The 22,147-nt window shown below is 45.1% G+C and overlaps 1 protein-coding gene across 4 annotated transcripts in view; it reads right to left on the reverse strand.

Moving 5' to 3' along the window:
- Positions 1-22,147, reverse strand: part of PACS2 (phosphofurin acidic cluster sorting protein 2) — an 80,943-nt gene that overhangs the window by 6,586 nt on the left and 52,210 nt on the right. For all 4 annotated transcript variants that reach the window (XM_034063698.1, XM_034063697.1, XM_031047214.2 and 1 more), the window contains 7 exons: positions 21,896-22,050; positions 18,406-18,516; positions 16,239-16,347; positions 9,116-9,158; positions 5,662-5,704; positions 4,549-4,684; positions 1,052-1,278 (listed from right to left, as the gene is read on the reverse strand). In XM_034063698.1, the coding sequence (XP_033919589.1) occupies positions 1,052-1,278; positions 4,549-4,684; positions 5,662-5,704; positions 9,116-9,158; positions 16,239-16,347; positions 18,406-18,516; positions 21,896-22,050 (824 nt within the window). The remainder of the gene's footprint in view (positions 1-1,051; positions 1,279-4,548; positions 4,685-5,661; positions 5,705-9,115; positions 9,159-16,238; positions 16,348-18,405; positions 18,517-21,895; positions 22,051-22,147) is intronic.

Here is a 22,147-nt window from a genome sequence, read left to right on the forward strand (position 1 = left end):
AACCAGGCTTCCACCAAGAATGACTCCCAGTCCCATAGGCAGAAAGATGTCACGAAGGACAGCTACTGGCAGTTGAATGTAAGTGCAGCACTGCCTTTCTGCTTCCCTAAAAATACTTCACTGCAGAGGTGCTCTCAATTTTTACTATGTTTCACATTACCAAGGCCAGAAGCAAATACAGGATTATTGACAACATTTAAAATGCCTTTTGTTTGTTTTGAGAAGACTTCAAAAGCAGAAGATTAAAAATTTGAAAGGTTAACATCAGGCTATGTGCTGAAAGCATTCCTCTTCTACCTCCTTTTGTCCCACAGAGCAGTCTGTGCAAAAATGTAAGAGCTCCTGTAGAAGAGCTTATACTGCTGCAATCCTGCTGTTTGACACCACCTCTTGTATGCACAAGCACACCTAGCAATGGCTTGGCAGGTCTGCCTGATGCATTTGTCCAGCTGTGACAGTGGTATTCTAACACAAGGATAGCACATCAAATCCAGCAAAAATCTCTATTGGGGCTGCTGCCATATGATGCAATATGATGGGATGCACACTGTCCTGCACCTCTGTCATGTGGCAGAGGAGAGACCAGAGCATGGACCTGTACAGGTTGAAGTCTCTCCTTACTCTTGTGGTCAGGGCAAAAGCTGCCTCATACCTAACCCAACACTGCAAACTAGCACCAGCAGGCTCATAAAGAACACAGGGAAGATGCCCAGAACAGCAAGCCTCCTGCCTTTCTGAACAGCCACCCACAGATGTCCCTGCTCTGTCCCCACCTTGGTTCTCTTGAGCTATACTATTTCAGCTGTTCAGCTATAAAGGTGAACTCATCCCCTTTTTACAGCCCTACTGTAAAAAAAAAGAGGAAACACGCTTTCAAAGAACCACCTTATTCAGCCACTTCTCATCTACAGACAGAATAGGATTTTGGGGATAAAACCATGACTAAGGTGCTATCATGCAGGACAAGTCAGGCAGCCCTGCCTGGAGCAGCAGAACAGGGAGAGCAGCATTGCACTCTTGGCCTTTGGCAACAGTAAATGGGTCACTTTACCTTTCTTGTTCTTCTCTTTTGTCACAACAGTCATGGACATTGTTGGAGTGGTGGCAATCTCACCGCTGGCAGGTAACCTGCTGACCTGGAGGGACCGGAAAGTGCATTTCAGTGTGTTTTTGGTAGTGGAGGGGTCCTTCTTCTCGGGGTCTCTCTTTCTGTCCATGGGTGGAGCTGCAATCCAGTAATCCACTTGCAGGCCCATCAACTCTGCACCAACGCTCTGGCTGGAAAACAAGAGAAGAAGGTAATTTCGGTGCAGTACTCAGCAGAGCTCCCCCGTCTGTTTTTCAGAACAGCTGCTGTTCAGAGACAAGCACCTGTCTCTTTGGGAAATCAGGCAGCAACATTTCACAGTGAGACCCAATAATCACAAAAACATAGGAAACCATCGCTGAGTGATTACATTACAGAGTCACATTACATGGTGGGATCAGTTTGGCAGCACAGAACTGAAATGAACTGAGACAAGCTGACCGACTGCATAGCCATAAGGATGGAGCAGTGGGAAAGTTTCCTAATATGATGCTGAGTTCAATGACTCAGCTTGCAAGCACGGCCACTGAGGTGGTCCAGATCACTTGCAGTCTTTGAGTGGGAAAGAGGCTGTAAGAACCTTCCTGCTGCCTCCTGAACACCGATGAGTGAGTGGCCAAGCACAGCACTGCCAAAATCAGCTCTGAAGTAGGGTGAACAAAGAGCTGGTGGGTCCCTCAATATTAGGCACTATGTTCTCAATCACCCTGCCTTGCTTTCACCTCCTATGCTTGTGAGTTCTTCCTGTCACCGGCTGCTTTCCTTCCTGTCCAGATGCTTCACCAAGTCACACAGGATCCCTGCTCTCCCCAGGTCTCTGTAGCGAAGTTGGTATGGGGCAATCTGCCCCGCAGGCTTGCTGTGTGCTAGGGAATTCCAGAGCTGGAAAAATGCTCTGCAGGTCCTGTGATGTTTGCTAAACAATGGCAGATTTCAGGATGTGATCTGCTACTGAAACCTGCCATGCATCATGTGGTGATAGCTGTGCATCACCAAAATATGCTACCAGCCTTTCCTGAGCCAGAAAAATGAAGATGAGCAGCCTGGGAAATTCCACCCCTTACCTGCCTCTCGCTGGCTAAACCCAAGTAGAGCAGGGGTTTATCATTCAGCAGACCTATGGCTGACAGCCTATACTTCTTCCTACACAATGACAGAGTGCTGAATAATAGGGAAGTACTAGACAAAAAACTAAGTGAATGTATCTACCAGTCTGTATCCCCTGTTTGAGAAATGGCAATTGTTAAGGAAGAGGAATATATGATTTCAAATGAAATAGTCATCCTTTACACTGCCTGCCTAATGAGAAACTCTCAAGGTACAACAAGGACATCCCATAATTAAAGTCTTCTCTGCAAATGATTTCCTTTTCTTTGCCATTTACCTGAAAGCCAGACTGCAGAGTTTGTCTTTGATCACCAAAACCAGGTTTGGTGTTCTTGGGGTAATTTCAGAAGTGAGATTATTTAAAGATAATGTTTTGGAGATGTAGCTTTGGATTTTAAGCCTCATTTACATCACTCTTCTCATCTCAGTTGTAAACACAAAGCATCCTGATGTTTACTATGTCCAGGCAGGGTTTTCTGTTCCATTCCCAGTTGCAACATGTGGCCTAATCTTTTGGTCTGGGTCACCCTCCACCCTATGCCGTCACATACAGATCAGTGGAGATGGAACCACGTTGAACCTCAACTTCCTCATTTCTTGACAATTTTACCACACAGCATGAAACCAAAAGGTACCAGAACCTAGAAGGGTGTCAACTTCAGATGTATCACATCCATGGCTCACAACTTCAATAGCCTACAGTCTTGGGGGGATGGGTTCCCAAACCACTTCCACCTTGGGAAAGCCCCCACAAAGCTCACATTTAAGAAGGCAGCTCAGCTCCTCTGAGCCAACATAGTCCCCAGCTCTCTGCACTGTCAGCCAGCTGGTGGGACCGCCCGGGGCATGGGATTCTACCCTCACCAAACCACAGGGGACCAACAGGAAGAACTTGGGGAACTGGGCATCCTGGCACAGGCTAACAGCTGTTAACACCTTCTGGTTGCTGGGCACCTGCTAAACTGGGACTTCCACATTTCCATTTCCTCTTGTTAAAAGGGAACTCTCTTAAGCCAGTTTAAGAAGTCAGAGGTCAAAGGTCCCCATTCTGCCTCCAGCAGGGAGAACAAGAGGTGCTGCTTAGGGAGAGCATGTGAGCCCAGTCTCTAACTGCAGAGCATTTCCTTACACTTCACCAGCCTGACAAAAGGATTAGGGATGTTAGAGGGGACATTCCTGAATCATGCTGTAGTAGCTGTTAATGGACCTGCTAAGCATGAATTTGCCTAACTCCTATTTGATCTGATGATCCAGCTGCCACTGAAGTAGCTCAGGCAGACATGGTCCCAACATGTCTTTCCAGCTGTGTGTGGAAGTCCCTTCCTTTCTCCCTTTTAGTTGACCTCTTGACAGTGCTGCTGCGTGTCCCAGGTCTTGTACCACAGGTTTGGTGAATGACAGTTCAGTACTCAACAAATCCACCACCACTGTGATTTTGCAAAACTTCAGTGGCTTACCTTTTTCATCCCTTTCCCCCTAACAGAGTCCATCACTTCTAGTCTCCCCTCACAAGGCTGCTGCTCTGTTCCGTTGATCCTGTTAACTCCCCAGAACCTTTAAATTCACCATCTGCTTCTAAGTACCAGAGCTGCACACAAAGCATTAAAGACAGCTATGCCAACGTTTTGCACACCAACAAAATGAGAGTCCTGGCCAGGGCAATTCTTCCCTAGGAGTTTTATAGGGGTTTCCTTCATTCACCCCTAAAATTTTTAGTTAAGCCAGAGCTTCAGATTGCCTACAGGTGCTGTCTTCCTGCTGCTGTGATATGCTTTCAGGAATGCACATGAATTAGAACTGCAATTCCACTATGCTATCTTACAGCTGTCAGCTCTCCCCTCACAGAAAAAAAAAGCTTGCTTATTTAACAGTCACTCTGACCTTCTACTCACTTGGTACTTAAAAACATAGGAATCATGAGGAATTAAGCTAGCACCCACATATATTAGGATCAGTATTCTCTTTGGCTACACATCTCCCTAAGAGAATCCAGTCTCAAAGAGAAAATACCAACAGATGGAGAATATAAACCCTCCCAAACAGGCTGCTACAATGGCTCATCAAAATCAGGATTTCTGCCAGACTACCAGAAACAAGGCCCCCCCCATTTGAACTAGAAATAGTTCAAATGCGTTTGCCCTTGAGAAGCACAGCCTTTCCATCAGGTGCAAGATCCCCTCTGCCCTCCCCAGCTCCTTGTCAGCCAGCAAAGACACAGTCACTCCAGGGGTAAAAGAGGTGAAGGGGAAAGGTGACAACAGACCTAGGGGTTTTTCTTTACAACACTTTTCCTCTCTCGATATATGTCAGTTAAGATAGCCAAGGGAGCTGTAAGGAGACAAAACATGCTTTACCTTGAGGATGAGAAGCTGCCTGTGACAGATGGTGAGGAAGGTGGTGTGGGGGAGGCTTCTTTCACAGCAGGTGACACAGAAGGTGGGGTAGAAGAAAGGACACTGGAGCTTGAGGGAGCTGCGTCATCAGAGTCACCTTGCAGAAGAGAAGTCAAACTGTCTGGGATCATCGTGTAGCACAACACATGCACACAGGGACAGCTCAGTCCCTTTGCTCATGCCCCTGCTGCACAGGTTTTGTGCAGATTCAATCCAGAGGTCAGCTAGCCCGTCACTTCTGACTGCCTCCACACTTAAACTGTGGGACTTTCTATGTTTGGGTAAGAGGCAGGCACATGCATTCACACTTCTCTGGGCTCCCACAGAGTGACCCACAGAAGGGCTGCCTCCACAGAGAAAGCTATGTGTAACCCAGGCCACAGAAATCTGGGTTTAATAGTGAAGCAATGTAAGAAACAATCCCAATAGATGAGGGAAAAAATATTCCCGACTAGAACTGCATTTCAAGAAGGAGAAAACACTGACAGAACAGCAGTACCTCATATCCATGTGTATAAGCAAGCAGTATTGTGTACCTCAGCTTTGCACTCTCCCGTTAAAAAAAAGTGTCTGAATTTGTTGTCAGATTGGTGAACTGGTTGCCTCTCCCGGAGTTCCCAGTGTTAGGCACAGGTTTGAGACTGATTTTATTAGGCAATTGAGCCCTAACTGTGTAGGAAGCATAAGGAGACAGGCATGAACTTTCGATGAACTGCCTCCCCAGTTTGGAGCAGAAACCTCAAATAGCCACAGCAGTGATTGCACCCCTCTGAGAACACACATAAGAAAAATTGGTGTTCGTACATGTATGAGTGGAACTTCCCTGGATGAGGGTGTGGGGATTTCAGATGGCCTGAAGCTCCTTGTAAAGCAATAGAAAGGGCCTCTCTCAAGAGAGAGACCTCTCTTTCTGCAGACAGCTGCTGGGATTCAAGGTAATGGAACTGAGAGGTAGTGAGATCTAATTCTCCCTTACAAAACTCCAAGATGTCAGCAATGGACAAGTTTGTTCAGCCTGTGAAGTCAGGCTCCCACCATCTGTACAACACAGAGCACACACAAGATGCTTGTTACCTGATGTTGCTGAAGATTGTTCCACTATTCCAACCTTCACCACCTAGAGAGGGCAAAACAGAAGATCTCTGTGAAACATGAGACCCCTGAACTCCAGGAATCCCCAAACCAAGCTCATCTCTACAGTTCCCTAGCATTGTCTCTGCAAGTCAGAGTAGTGTTAAAGTATGTTAAAAAGTGAAGTCTAAGAGCCAGGCAGGTCCCAGCAGTGTCCAGCCAAGCAGTACCAGCTCACAACTCTTTCCTGACCTATACAAAAGACAGCACAGAGCCTGTGGAGCTTTAGCAGCTCTGAATAGCCCAAAGCTATGGCAACTACCATGCCTGCCTATGATACCTGTGAGAATAGCACAGGGAGGAGAGAGGAACATAAATATCCCGCCTTATCACTGCTTTGATACACCTGCTAATTACATACATATTGCTTCCACTACACCAGTGCAGCCACTTCTAGGGTGCAGCATAGCTGGGGTTTGTTAGAAAAATCACAAAAGCAAAGTATACTTTCTGATCAGAGTTTTCTGCTCTCTAAACAATGGAAGTGTCTGGCAAAGAAGGCAGAGCTCGTAGCAATACCTGGGCATAGACATGGATAAACCACCACATGGACAGGTCATATTGATCCCAATCTCACTGTAATAAGGATACAAATGTGTTCTGATATAGCCAACCCCTAGCTAGGTTAATGATAAATGCCATGGGCAATAATTTGTGGAACACAGCACGCTACAAAACACAAGCTCACAAGGACACACTATTCCTAGAAAGATAAAATGACCCTTGGTGATATAAAAGCAGGGACCTCCTGTAGCAATCATCTGTACAGTGCAGAGGGATCATTACTCTCAACACTGCAGAGAGACCCTTCTTAAGGTCCTTAAGAAACTTGTATTGAGCAGTAATGTCTACCTGTATAAATGCTGACAAATGGGAAAGAGCTGCAATGGGATCTCAAGTCAATAAAACCTGCTTCAGAGTGAAAAATGATGTCATACAGTCTATTTTAGTTTGAAAACAGCAGACTGTTAACTTCAGACATGACCATATTTAGAGCACATCTCTATGGAGCACATTTCTGTGCTGCAGGATCAAGAAAAAGGACCTAATCATTAGAAGCCAAAACCTTTGCACAGTTTGGAGTTTGGGGGTGTACACTCAACACCAGATCCTGGAGAGGTGTCAGGCTCTCTGGTGTGTTCTGTTTGTTCCAGTCTTGAAAAAGCCATAGTGAACTCAGCAGTGTGTGCAGAGGCTCCCTGAGGGGACACTGGCTTGGGAGAAGGAGGCTGCAGCTCAGTTTGGCCAGCCTCCATCCAAAGGACAACAAATCAGGTTCTGGAGTTCAGCAGCCATTTGTGCTGTATGTGTTAATCCCCAAGAGGACATTTCACACATTGTAGGCAGCTGCAAGCAAGAGGAGGTGAGGCAGAAGTTAGGGAAGAACAAGCAACATGGAAAACTGCCTACAGACACCTTGACCTGCAAGCTAGGCAAGAAATCTCTCTGGCCTTTTTCCTCCTTGCTGACTGACTAAAGACACTTGGTTTAGACACATGGAAAGAAGAAAAGGTTAAATACTTTCCCTCCATTCAGAAAAGCACTTGAGACTGCTGCATCCCCAACAACACCTCCACGCAGGAATGCTGCAGCAGCCAGACTCCTTTGCCTTCAGGAAGGGGGCACATCCTGTTAACTCCCCTGGCAACTGGCTGCTGGCACAGCACAGGTGCACAACTGTGCAGTCTCACCTCCAGACTCAGGCTCTCACACCCAAATGGATCCCCTTGTGAGGCTCCACTCCCACCACTGCAGAGCCCAGCTGAGCAGCGCAGCACTGCCCTGCTTGCTGCTGGGTCACAGACTGTGCAGCCCAGCTGCAGGACATCAGGTTTTGCACTCTAAAAGCCAACAGAGACCAGCACACATCAGGAGTCACAAAACCAAATGTCACTAGCTCCTGTTCTTCCTTTGCCAACAGCTCCAGCAGGCTGCAGCTGAGGGAAAGAGCTTCCACGTTCATCCTCAGACTTTGTGAGACACCTGCAACTGGCCTTTCAGAGTCTCTTCAGATGTGTCTCATGGGGAATTACTATGTCAGGAACACTTCAGAAGCAAGAATAAGCAGCACTGATTTGCCCCTCACCATCAGTCTGTGCTTTAAAGACAAGTTTTGTTGGGAGCTGGCAGCATTATGCACACAACAGAGCTGTTTACTCTTGCCACTTTCAGACAATCAAATCCATACTGGAAATGCACTGCTAATGTTTTAGAGCAACTGGACAAACAATGAGCTCCATTTTCTTGCACATAGCACTGAACTAGGCCCCAAAGAAAAGCATTGCAGAGCCTAGCAGCTATTGTGAGACAAGTCCAGGAGCTTCCAAGCTCTTCTGAGCTTTTCATATTACTGGGAAAGGTGAAACTGCTGTTTTGTAACACCAGTTCTTCAGCAGCAATCACAGTTCATGGGATGGACAAGGTCACAGCAAAGCTGATTAGCGTGGAACAAATCAGGAAGATGCATCTCTGCTTTTGCAGAAAGCATCTTTCCTTCAGCAAACAAAAGTAGGTCGTCATCTCAGGAACAGGACAGAGACTCTCACTCTAAAGAGACACAAGAGTGAAAGCATGGTCAGCCTGAGGGCAAGAGAAACTGAGCTCTTTAAATACCCTGGGATTTCAGATTAGCTCTGACACACTAACAGGGATACAAACGGGAATGCACGCAAGTTAGCTTAACACAAAGGGGGCAGAACAAGACAAACAGCATGCAAGAAAGAGAAGCTACAAAAGAGCAGCAAAAACTGTGAAGAGGACATCCAGTAGCTGAAGAGCAGTCAGGAAAAATCCTTTTGGCAGCAGGTCAATGGCTTGACACCTAAAACTTAATGAATTGAAGAGCATGATCAAATAAGGGGAAGGAAGCTATAAAAGACAAAGTACACAGTGCACAAAATACACTGACAGAAACACAAACACACTCCTGCCTACATACTCGGTATCTAGCCACCTAAGCTGGGAATATTTAATGATGATGACAGGAGGAACACACCACCTTCCTCCACATGCAGCCCAGCAGTAATCCTCCACCATGTAGGTGCTTTGGTCTGCAGCAAAAGACAGGCTGTGGATCAGAGCACTTCAGCATCTCACTTTCCTCTCTGTATTGAATGAGCAAGGCTATGGTACCTGCTTCAGTGCCTACAGGCATGAAGCACAGAGCTGCCCACAGCCACCTGCCGGGAAAGCAAAATATACCCTTTACTTTTGTTGAGGGATTGTAGAGGCTTGCTTACATCCCAGGCAGATGCATCAACTATCAGATGCTCATGCTGACACTCTACCTTAGAGCACTCACTACTCCTGCTCTACCCCAGCAACCTGATATATTTAGGTTAACACTTGTGGACATATTCTAGCTGGCTTGAGACAGCATAACTAAGACAACACTCACCCCGACAAAGGGAATGAACTTCTGCGAAGATTCTTCATCAGGGCTAAAGGCAAAGAGAAAAGAGTTGTTAGCAGCTTGCTTCCTCACTGGACACAATACTCACTTCATATGTTGCATTCAAGCATGCAGCAGGGACGGACAGTATGCAAGCGCCAGTCCAATGTCTCCTCTCAAGGCCCCCGGCCAGCACGCTAAGAATCTGCATGGGTGGGGAAGAGCACGCAGCTTACGGCACATCTCTCAGGGGAAAAGTCTCTTCCTCCCTCCCTCACGCTTGCCAGAGAAACATGCTTTAATGGCATTGCAGTCATTACAGACACACGACCTCCTACTGCAAGGAAATGGAGCTGTGCCACAACAACACTGAGAACTGTGCGTTACTTACTAGTACCTGAAGCGCTCTGCACGCATGGCCTTCACACGTCCCACCTTTGGAGTCATGTGCCATACCTTGCATATCCCAGCATCGCTAAAGCAGTTAGCCTGCCACAGGGTTACAAGCTGTGACACGTGGTTATTTGTATAGCACTAGCAAGTATGTGTACACACACACACTCATGCACATAGATACATGTTCCCTGACACTGGGAGCTTGCAGTCCCCTAGACAGGCACACTAGAGAGGCTGGGCACCAGAGCACACTGGGTAGATCAGGACACCAGCTCAAGAACAGCAAACAGCTAAACCAAACTGAACAAAATGCACAACACGTCCCAGAAACAACTGAAGACAACACTACACATGTTTTGAAAGCAGGAAGGCATCAGCCCTTCCTGCTCTGGCCCTGCCCAGGATTCAGAAGCCAGAGGGTGGAAAAGGGCCAGCAACAAAAGCCACAGTCAAACCTAGCAGTAGTCAGGGAGAGACCCAACAAAGACAAGAGGGGCAAGACCTGAGTGAGGATGCAGGCAGTCTGGGGGGGCCTGCAGAACCTCTGCTTCCTTCAAGGGCACAGAGATGAAGGGACTCACAGGGTGAGGACTGCAGGCACATGTCCGTGAACTACGATTCAGCACTAGAAGTGACTACATTGGCAAGACACAATATTTCTCAGTGGCCAAGAACAGGAAACAGGTAGGAAGCAGACAAACACTGAGAATTCTCATGTTTCTCTTGTGCATCCCTCACAGCCTGGAGCACTGCAACATTCAACGAAAGACCATCCAGCATTTCCTTCATCCAGAATATTGCTGGGTACAGCACAAACACTTCAGGAAAGCAGGTATTTCTGTGCTGTTTCCAGCACAGATCAGAAATGCATCATATGCACAAAGGTTGCTAACCACCATGCAATTAGCACAGTTTCCTCTAAGCCCTATGGAAAGAATGGCACAGAACTGCAGCAAACACAACCCAGCCAGAGCTTCTTCCTGGTCCAAAGCAGAGCATGCTTGTGTAAACAGCTCTGCTTACCTATCCCTAAGGCAAAGCCAGTGGCTTTGGTCCCTTCCTACCTCACAACCTCAGGCACTGCACTTTCATTCTTCCCCAAAGCACATGACAAAATGACCAAGCCCCCAATTCTGTGATGGAAGCCAGAAAGGTCGCGTCTTTCCAAACACAGCTACAGGCTCCCCAGCAATAAACCTACAAACATGACATTTCCAGCTCCAGTTTTGCAAAGGGAAACAAGAAACAGAGCAGAGCTGTTGGGAGAAGCACAGAACAGAACAGCTTTCTTCTCGTTTCTTCAGCTCCACAGGCTGAGAAGCAGGTAGAATTGAGTCCCACTGACCAAGTGAGGGAAGCACAATAATCTCCCAGTCATCTCAGCTACTGGATGGCTTTGCTCCGAGCTCTCAAAAGCAAGCCATGCCCAACTCCAGCAGAAAACTCATTTTTGTTCCCCCTGGGAGCTGAGAATCCCACTGAAGAGAGCTCAGGGACAGTTGTGAAATAAATAATTTGCTCAGCCACCATTTATCACAGCTCACAATGATGCACAGACGGTTCCTGAAGCAATCCAGCTGGATTTCAGCTCAGCTAGCCTAGTCCTTTCACACGTCTTTGGAACTCTGATCTTGCACATGTGCCTCTGAAAACACAGCTTATCAAAGCAGCTGCTCTTCATGTGGATGAAAGGAAAGCTGAGATGACCGTGCTTGTTCTTCATCCATTCTTTCATGGTCTTTCCTGATTCTTCTCCTTTGGGATCCCAAAATATTAATCCAGAGTACTTTCACCTTGGTGATGGTATCTTCTATTCCTCCTACCACAGCCCTGCAACTAAAATATCCCTTGTCTGTAAAAAGGCAGTCTCCCCCTTGTATCTCGGCTGCACAGATTCCCTGTGAGATCTTCTACCCCCCAGCCATGTCCAAGGCATTAATTTTATTCATAGGGCATATGAAGGCACTGGTATCTCAGCTGTAATTTAAAGCCAGGCCTAACTGAGGTTTGTGATGTTTAACAGTATTATTAATACTTCACCTTTGTAATTCTGGGTAAAAGAAAAAACAACAACCCACAAATACATTCTGAGGAAAACCAAAAACCAGACCTATGCAGAGAGACTAGACAGAAAGTCCTTATCTGGAATGGGGAGCTGTCTAATCAGTGTTTTTGCCTGGGCAAAATCCATCCACCTGCAGTCAGTCCTTGAAAGGTAAACTGTCCAGAAATGGACTTGCAGGTTCCCTCCCTACAACAAGAAATTAATTCAGATTGAACAAAGACAGACAGATTTATGTTTTAGGACTCCTGGAAAGGACAAACCACCACACCACCAGGAGTCACCCACCTGACAAAGAGACGGAACAATCTCCCACACTTCTGGGGCAAAGTACAAACTAAGCTGCAAAGCACTCAGGTATTCCAGTAAGAGGGACTGAACAGTCACAGCAGTTATGCCAGTTATTAGCCTTTTTGTCATAGTTTATTTAAAATTTAAGCAACTCAAAACAAATTTCTTAGCAGGAGCGTCTCCAGTACTACCTTTATTCAAGGCAAGTGTTGCAGGGGTACAACAGGAAAGAGGGGACTTTTACTGAAGGACTAACAGGCCTCTAACCCACTTCAGGCCAGGCACTATACCAACAGTTCTCCAAGGTTCATCTTTGGTATGAAGCATTTTTCTTTCCCACTGGGCAACTATAGCTGTCTGCTGGTTAACACTGTCCCTGCTCCACAAGTCTCCAGTGATCAAACTCTCCAATGGGACAGAACAACTCCATGTCCCCAGGACACATCAGGCAAGTCACCTCTCTGCTTCCTCATGAAACTCCCATCCAGCACCCTTCTTGTTCCTACAGGTGGTTGGGCATAACTCAACAGTACATCCAGTATTTTGTGAGCTTTGACTCTTCCCTTATGCACTGCTCTGCCAGGAAAAGGGCACAAATAAACTCCTGCTATGTTTCCACCAGCTGCCAAAAAAGGTTCATGCAGCAACTAGCCAGATGACATGGGCACTGCTGAGCCAGAGAAGGGACAGGATCCACCTTCACCAGCTATGTCCATGTTCAGCAACTGCTGCAGGGTGTGTTTTAGAAGCAGCACTCAACTCAAGAGAAATAACTGGACTGTGCCTAGCCACTGTCTTGCAGAGCCTCAGAGACACACAGCAGGGAGAGAACAGTGTTACGTGGTTTCCTATTCCGCAGGAACTCCCCAATGTAAGGCACTTATGCTCCAGGGAGCAAGAGTTGAGGAAATGCTCTACAAAACATAAGAGTGAAGAGCTTAGTAAATGTGTAACTAGGTAGGAAATGACCCAGCCCTTGCCCTGACAAGCAAGTAATGCTTTAATTTCCAACAGCCATGCTGCTCCCCAGATTTGCACAAGGGCTATCCAGAAGCTACATGTCATGAGTTATGCTGGACACTGAATTATAGTGAGTGACACCAGCCCAGGTTCACAGAACCGATCAGAAATCCAGCCACACTGGGAAGGAATGTCTGTCAAGTCTCAGATGTGCAATATCGCAAGGTTCCATTCATGAAAGCAACGCAGAGAGATATCAGCATCAATGATACACCCCTCCTAGTGAGAAGGCCACCTCTGCCACTATGGTCTCAGCTCCCCAGATACTGCCCAGACTGCAGTGTTCTTGACAATTCAGTAACCAGTAATTCTCCCAGTGCTCACAGACAAACTCAGTCACCCAATGTAACGCAGAGCAGCTGAAATGGCAATTCATTTCCTTTCTGAACCCCTTCTTCATTGACAGCCCTCTTTATTTCAGGTAAGGTCAGCAGGTGCTCCAAAAGAATGGACAAAGCTTTCACACCACTGCAGTCCATCACAGGCAATACATGCGCCAACCTTTCGCCATGACAAACAGAACAAAGGGACAAGAAGGAGAGCAGAGGTAAGTCAAAGTAGGAATAGCTGGCAATAAAGTTGTAAAGCAGCTCATCACATACAGCTATGTCCTAAAGGCTGGCTTGGCTTTTCTCGGACCACTAGGGCTTGTTTAACAGAGCAAATGCTAGGATACTGGGAGATTTGTCTTGCAATGAATTTGTAGGTACCGCTGCTGTTTCTACACGGACCACTGCCATGAAAGCTGGCCTTGGAGACAGCATTCACCTCTGGCCTTGAGGGAGAGGGAGTTGCAGTAATTTTGTGAACTGAGGACAAAATAAACAATGTTCACTAATCATATGATTTGAAGTAGGGGACCCTGCAGAGCAGGGGGGTCTTGTAGGCAGCTCAGAGAGCACAACTCCACTGCTAGCATACATCTGTCTCCTCTTTCTTAAGCTCAGAGAAGTCCCATAGCCTGCCAGTAAGAGACTAATCTTCAATTTTTTAGACTACAGGAAGAAGATTAGCTGGTCTGCACTTAGACACTGCACACCTGAACCCCACCCTGAGCCACCGAGTGCCATCTACAGCACTCTAGTTACAACAGATGGGAACTGAAAAGCCTTTGCTCAGTTCTGATCCTTTTGGAGCTACACTATATTCTCTGATGACTAGGAAGAAAGGAAGGAAAAAAACCCTTGCCTTCTTTGTGTTTTACTGCTCAAAGCTACTCTTTCTCAATAACCCCTTTATTTCCATTCAATCTACATCCTGGGAACCTGTATGTGTGGTCCAAAGGCAGAGCAGTCATTGTCAACAACACGTTCTGCCAGCAGATGCCACAGTTTCAAAACAGCAAGCACAGTTTAATCTAAAGCACAAATTGTGCATCCCAGACCTGCAGGAACTGTTAAACAAGGCTCAAAAGACAAGTTCATGGGGGAAAAGAGGCAGGAGATAGGAGAGGGAACCTAAAAGGAACTGATACCTTAAGGTAAAATCAAAATGAAAGCTCTTTTTCCTTTTCAGAAAGCAACCAAAGAAAGAGATAAATATGTTATTATACTTACAGCAAAGTGATGCATTAATTCAATTGTGCTAACGGAGGCACCAATACACTCCCTAAACTGCTGTCAATGACAGAGAGTTGCAGTTCTAAAGAAAGCCACACGGGGAGGTAACTGCCCATCAGTCCGTGAAGAGCGTGTTCCTCTAACACACTGTCCTGTTTGCTCATGGGGTACTTAGCTGAAACCAGAAATTACTTTAAAGTGGACTACAAGTCTCAGCAATCTCTCTTCCAAGTAACCACCTGCAGGGTCTGATCCTGATTTAAGTTTATTGACAGCTTTAAATATGGTACCACCAAGTCCAGAGGATCTAACATCCAAATGGGTCACCACCCCAGCTTGGTTAAGCAGTCATACACACTGCTAGGGAGCTAAATGCTGTTTGTGGCTGAAGTACGTTTCAGAGTTTTTCAACAAAGCACCAAACTGAGGTTTTGGGGCACATTAGAAACTGAAAATGATTAAATGTGTGTTAATGACAAAAATGAACCTATAACAGAATGGAGAAGGCAGTGGAGAGCAGTGCAGAACCCAGTAACCAAAGGATGTGGAGAAAGAACAAGGCAGCCATCAGAATGGATTTACACTGCACTAAGGGTGTCTGAACTCCATGCTGGTAACTAAGGTTAAGCCTCCACACCAAAAACAAAATGAAAGCTTGAAGCTAAGTGCTTCAAGTACCCTGTGGCTCTCCAAACATCACCTTTATCAGATTCACATCACAGAAGTTCACAAACACATGAAGACCATGCACTCTTCTTAATGGACTAGCCACTCTGGAAATATTTTCCCTAGGAGAGCATGAAGAATGGGCTAAATGTTACTGAATCATTTCAGCAAAGTAATGTAGAGCAGACATGGGAATGAAAAATTGATACACAATGAGCATTTCCAAAAAGAGGGGGGAAAAGTGACTCTATCCACACCTTTAATTCCTTCCAGTTCTTACATAAAGGAGGCACCAATGGGGGATGTTAACAAACCAAAAATGAAAGATCAGCTATAGCATGGGAAGGGTAGTAATTAACAATTAACAGCATCCATGTCTCACAGGAGATTGCTAGTCCTTAAATGATTGCTAGTCTTTTGTCCTGCTCTCAGAAATAATTGGGATGTAAGTTGGAGTCTATTATTCTCATCTGTGCCTCAGAAACAATGCATCTCTGCCCTTCAGTGACAATTACTCTTCTTCCTGGACCATGGCCACATGAGGCTCTACATTCTTCTGAAACCTTGTTTTCAGACCCCAATCCTCCCTCCTAAGGATGTTTATCCCTTAAGAGAAGTTGAAATAAAACCTGGTGAATGTCAGCCCTCCTCAGTAGGAATCCTGGTAGTCTGCAACTGCCAATCAACAAGGAATTTGTCTCTCCTGTGAGAAGCTCTCCTATTTACACTCTAAAAAGAATGTGTTTCAGTTCCCCCAACACCCATGTAAAAAGGCCAGATCTCATGGAAGATACTTTGGGTGAGAATGCACAGTCCAGTCTTACCCAGCGTCTCTGTGGTAAGAGATCTCTGGAACCTAAGCAGATATAATCTATCCATTTCCCCATCCTGCCTCGCCCCCACTTCCCCAAACCTCTCATGTCTTCAAAGAAGTCACTGAACTTAAAATAACTACACTGTTGTAGATTCACTGTTATCTAAATGGAACATACCACTGGATGCAGACTACTGTAAGGCTCCTAGGGTGTTTGCAATTTGAAGTGACTTTAAGACTGCTGGCACACAAGATGAGAAAAGCACTTCGCTTTCAACCTGATGTTCACTCTGGAGAGTAAGTATTACATTAGTGACATACCTTTTCTGCTTGTATGTCAGCATTGCTTCAGCAATGGGCAACTGGTGTGCACAGTTTGCACCTGCTATATACTGCGTTATCCGGGAGACAACATCAGGTGTTTCTTGAACTGCAATAGAACAAAGACAAAGGAATTTAAGTGACTTCTCAGACCATCACCAGCACTGTCCTCCATTTGCTCAGCCAGCATTTCAACTTCATCTTCCGAAGGAAGCTCTGCAGTCTACCCCAGAGCATGGTAGTCTGACCAAAAGCAAACATCCTACAAGAGCACCAAGGTAAAATCATTAGGAAGGCACACTGGATTCACAGACATCTGTACACACCATTATTGACTGAAGCATCATGGTTATTTTATATTTGTGAAAGTGCTTTTTTTTTTTTGGAAAGTGCTTACCAGCCCAGAGTCAGTTTTAGACTTTTTGCACCTTGACTGTAGGTATCTGCTGAAGAACATGCCTAGCCATCTCTTCCAGGGCCTTGGTGAGCTGCTCTGCTCACACCAGTATTTGAGTTACCTGATTTCCTACTGAACTCATGGCCTTGCTGAGTTAACTGGAAAGACTGAGAGCCACACAACGGTAGGGAGAGCACAAAGATCACATGTGTAGCAGGCAAGTATGCTTCAGATCTGAGGGACTGTGTTTAATTCAAGTTGACAGGAAGACATTTTCTAAATGCCTTCCATATTTCTTTGGTTTCAAGCAAAGAGCCACAACTGTGAGATCAAAGGACTGCAAGTGAGTATCACCGGGCACGTATCACCACCATACCTTAATGGACATTTTAACTCAAACTCTGTGAATCTGAACAGTGCCCTGTGAAGAATTAGAATTCTTCACCATATCAACATATGCTATTACAGTGTTTAAGTGCAGTTCTCACTGCACAGATGAAAATGGAGAACCTAAAAGGTCTGGACTACACAAAAATGAGTCTGAATTTTGCTCGCAGCAGTCAGGCAAATAAATAAGGGCGGCAGCATACAACCAACTAAGGAACAGATATGGCTCTCAAGTTGGATTTGTATAGCTAATGAAGGATTCATAACTTAGACACAAAAAAATAAGTCTAAGTTGACATCTGTCTGCATTCCCAAGTGCAGCAGGGAATGAAAAGAAACCAGTTCCAGAAATTCATTCCTCCACAAGCTTAGAATCAAAGATGGCATACCAGGAGACCTTTAGTCCAGCATCTTGCTTCAAGCAAGGTTAAAACATCACCTTTATAACAGGCTGCCCAAGGACTTGTGCAGCCAAGTTCCCATTTGCTGGAAAAAGCTCTGAACAATCACATGTGAGGAGGTCTCTCTTGCCTCCTCTTATGGCTAGAGGACTTCTAAGAGCATCCTGGAAGTTCCAGGCACTCAGCAATTCCAACAGGAGAACCACACTACAACCTCCCCACCCTCTTGGTGATCCAAAATCTCCAAAGCTTTTTCCTTCTAGTGAAATTTCTGTATGGGATATGCTACCATGAGGGCATCGCTCCTCAGTCAAGTCTCAAGTCTTCATGTAGCCCTAAATGTCAGATACAAATCTTCCTTTCTCCTGTTTCTTTCTGTCCTTGAAGGAATGGATGGAAAAACTGTAAGCATTAATATTTTAAGTAAATTAGTCCACTAACACTGTGAGGCTTTATCCTGGCCTAGAACAGACTCAGATAAGAACAGAAACTTGTTGACCTGACCTAGGGCAGCTCCCATTTCTTACAACACTGGTGAAGAATAAAACTATGTTTTAATAAAAAAGATCCTGCCAGCAGACTTCAAAAATGTCAAGGTCATCCTCACACACAACTAATAGGAGATAACCTTCCAAGAGTTTCCAGTTTTCCAAACCTTGCTGGCTAGACAGTTTGTGAAAGGCCAAAGAAAGCAATGTACTAAACTTGGTAATGAGACCTCCACATCAAAAAACAAACCTGAGGTAGGTAAAACCAGCACGATTCAGAGGCAACTAGTGCCTCTGGGAGCCAACAACTGTTTGCAAACCACCACATGGAGGACATACAAAGGTCAGCATCTGAAAAGGGAATGTGGTGGAGAGGGGAGAAACGAGGAACAAAAACCTTTGTCTGCTTCCTCTTGTATTTACTTGACATTTGCTGAAATTACTCATTCAAGCCTTTCATCCCACACAGGCCACACACAGACACATGGTCTTACCAGTGGTCTGTGCTTCAAGTTTGTTGAACAGATCTCTCCAGGCTAGATCTTGGAAGAAGTTGTTGTATCTATAATCTACAGACCCCAGGTATTTGGCCACTGGATGAGAGCCTAAGAAAGAAAGGAAAACATGACAGCTGTTCTTCCCAGCCCCAAACATTGTGTTCTTTTATCCGTAAGGAATTAAATTCCAAAATCAAAACTACACTAGACACCCCAGAAATAAATTTCTCCCATAATAACCAAATAATTTAGTCCAGCTTATCTTTACAAGAGCATGCAAATAAACTTCCCAGCAGAGAGACTGCTTCAACATCACCAATATCTTTCAGTGACATCTCCCTCTTTCTCTTGCCAAATTAAATTTTAAAAAGCCAAAGAAAACAGGACTGGGAAACTGCCGAGGAAATAAATGATCTGGAAGACATGGATGCCCTATGGCTCTCCATCTCAGCCTCGCAGCTTTGCAAGGGGCTTTCCCAGCAGCCGTTCCTGACCACAGCCTGCACTGCAGCCAGAGCACCTCTGCAAAAGGAGTCAGATCCCTTCCTCCAAATACCATTTGCACACCACAGCTGTTTTACAACACCTCCATACACCATTTGCACACCACATTTATTTTACAATACCAAGAGGCAATTGTCTCCAACCAATAAAAACAACCCAGGGAGGCTTGTTTAACTGGTGAAGGGCTGAAAGTTTAATAAATAAGTTGGAAGCAAGAGTGCAAGGACTAGAGTCCCCCAGTGAATGTTGGCATATGCATAAGGTCCCTGCTTGCTCTGGCTAAGCCTTATGGCTCCTCTATGAACATAGAAAGACTTCCTTGCATGAAGTTTGTGTCCCCAGCCTCCAGCTTGCAGCCCTGGATGGAAATCTGACTTTATACTTATAGTGAGCAGGACAGGGAAGGCATTTAAGTGACAAACTCTGCCTTTGGAGATGGTAAAGATTTCCCACCTGCAGTTTAGGCCACACATGTCCCCAGACCATACAACCCACTCTTCAACTACCCCCTCCAGTCTTTTCAACACAAGAGAAGAGTTGTGCTTTCTTTCCATTCTCCACAATTCAGTCACGCTCAGTGTAAGTCCTGTACATTTACAGTCAGCCATGAAATAGCCTCAGGGTTCCTACCAATCATCTCATTTTTACCCTTCCTGCATACGAAGTTCTCACATCAAGCCACACTTCCAGGGACTTCCAGTTAAGTCATCAGTTTGTAACTGGCAACCTGAACACTCCTTCCAAGAAGACCCAATTGCTTAACTATACTCACCACCCTCCAAGTAAACCTCATGGTGGAAAAACCCCAACTCTCTTCACAGTGCTCCAGAATGGGGCTAATTTCCAGACTTCCAGGAAAGGTTCAAGTAGAAGGTCTCTTTGAACTTTCCTTGATGTCATCAGAGACTGTGATCTAAGTTCCTTCCTGGATCCCACTGATCATGGCTACTTTCAGACCCATCATTTATTTTTCAGTGGAATTTTAAACAGTACATGTGGAACAGCTGTGCACCATGCACTGGAAAAGCCTTCCTACATGCTGGGAAGACACACTGCATGTGGCAGATGCAGTTGGAAGCACATACTGACCATGTGCTTGGGGACTTTGAGGTCCCCAAGAAGTTTCTATCCCTGGGAGCTAACTAAAATGCTAAAAAACCCCAAACAACCAAAATTATCCCCTACCTTTTATTTTATTTGCCCCTTTTCGGGTGTTTATATGCTGGTTTGGACATCAAAGGAGTCCTTCAGCCATAGAATCAGAAGCTGGAGTGAGTCTCTCAGTATGGATGCTTACAGACACAGCATTTCTCGTTGTTAATAAAATACTTTGCAGCATGTAGCTGTAAACTAAGCACATAACACCATCTCAGGGAAAACGCTGCCATTCCTACTTCGAAGGTGCTGCTAACAGTAGGAAGTCTTTCTTTTCCCTTTAGACATTTCTGACACAGTCACCATTCTGGTTTTGATACTTTTTTTAATTGTCAGAAAAGATAGGTTGCTCCTTCATCACTTTTATGAACTGCCAGAAAGCTGGCCAGAAATAAGCACTTGGTCCAACCAGGAAATACTGCAGACTTCTACGAAAAGCTTCTGTTAGAGAAGTTTCTATATTTAAAGTACATTTAAAAAGCATTCACCATTCTGAAGCAGTTCCATTAACAAAGTGCTTTGTTTTTTTTTTTTATTCCAAAAGAAAGTTTTAAGTTTTAAAAAAAACACCACAAAAGACACAATAGCTACATCTTGTATTTCACTTTCAAAGAGAGAATATTTTCAGACCATTAAAGACTGCAGGACAGAAAACTCTTCTTCTGAGGCCAGGAGACGGCATGCAAGGAACCAAAGCCCTCGGTCAAACAGACTCTCATTCATAGCACATTTAACCTTGCAGAAATATTTATTTTGTTTTTACCCCCTAAGGGGCTCTCTTTTCTCTTCCTGCCAACCGTTCTGGAAACTAAATGCCTTCCTTTCTGAAGGATTTAGCTCTCTTCCTCTGTATTTTTCATTTGACGTCTGCAAATCAACAGCCTAACCACACTGTTCGTGGTGCCTGGCAGCAGCTTCTGACCCCTACAGCAACTGCCATGAGCTGGTCACAAACCTAGAAGACTTGGAAAATACTGAGAAAAAGTGATTTTTCAAACACCATCACCCAAGTCCTTCATTCACACAATCCAAGCCTCAGACTAGACTGGCTTCTGACATCATGCCCTATACCACCAACACTGCTCAGATATCCCTGCTGACAAGCATCAGTGACTGCTTGGCTTCCCAGGCCTCACTACTACAACATTCCCCACATTTCTAACTACTACAAGACCCCTAACATTATCATCAGTCCACTCAGCTTCCCCCAACACACGCAGTCCAAGCTGAGTTAATTTTCCAGCCAGGCAGGCTTGTTGACCATTGGAAAGACAGAGATAAGGTGCTGGAAAACTGAGGGAAAAACCTGAGGAGAACAGCACATAAAGGAAAGGTCAAAAGATACATGTAATTTGAATAACTTAATCTCTCAGCAGTTTCACAGCCTTTAAAAATTTTCAAACCCCCTTCCTCCATAAACACTTATTGTGTCAGCCTCAGAGAAGCCAGACCAGTTATTGCTCTGGGAAACACAGTGCCCAATGAATTTAAGATTTCAGCCAGAGAAAGAGCTTCTACAATGTTACTCTGTGCATTCACTGTACTGTGATTAAAAGATACATAGGAGCCTCCCTTTATGGGAGAAGTATTCAACCCCTTGCTTCAAACAAAATGTTTATAAGCAGACTTTGGCATCAAGAAAGTAAAGATGGAATTCACACATGCAAACGCAGCAACACAAGCATTACACAATACTATGACAGCATGATGTTTGCCTCATTTAACAGCCATATACCAAGATAAAGCTTCCACAAAGGCTTTTCCTGAGGGAACACATCCCATTTAACCCATTCATCTTTCTGAAGAAGAAAAATTTATCCTTATTTACCTAGAGGGATGATCAAAAATCTCATGTAGCCAAGCCAGTCTGGGGTTTTGTGAGACAGCTGCTCTACAAAGAGCCTCAATACAGCACTGAGGTAATTCTGGGCTCCAGCCACTGCAATTTTAATTGGGTTTGGAGGCTGCGAATTGCAGTTACAGCTAGATAGAAAAGATAGAAAAAGAGGAAACATTCATAATTGTGCTTCCAACCAGACATTTCAGAACAAGTAAACAAACCTGTTTAGTAGCAACTACA

Source organism: Melopsittacus undulatus, chromosome 6 (assembly GCF_012275295.1).
Source record: "Melopsittacus undulatus isolate bMelUnd1 chromosome 6, bMelUnd1.mat.Z, whole genome shotgun sequence".
Lineage (NCBI taxonomy): Eukaryota > Metazoa > Chordata > Aves > Psittaciformes > Psittaculidae > Melopsittacus > Melopsittacus undulatus.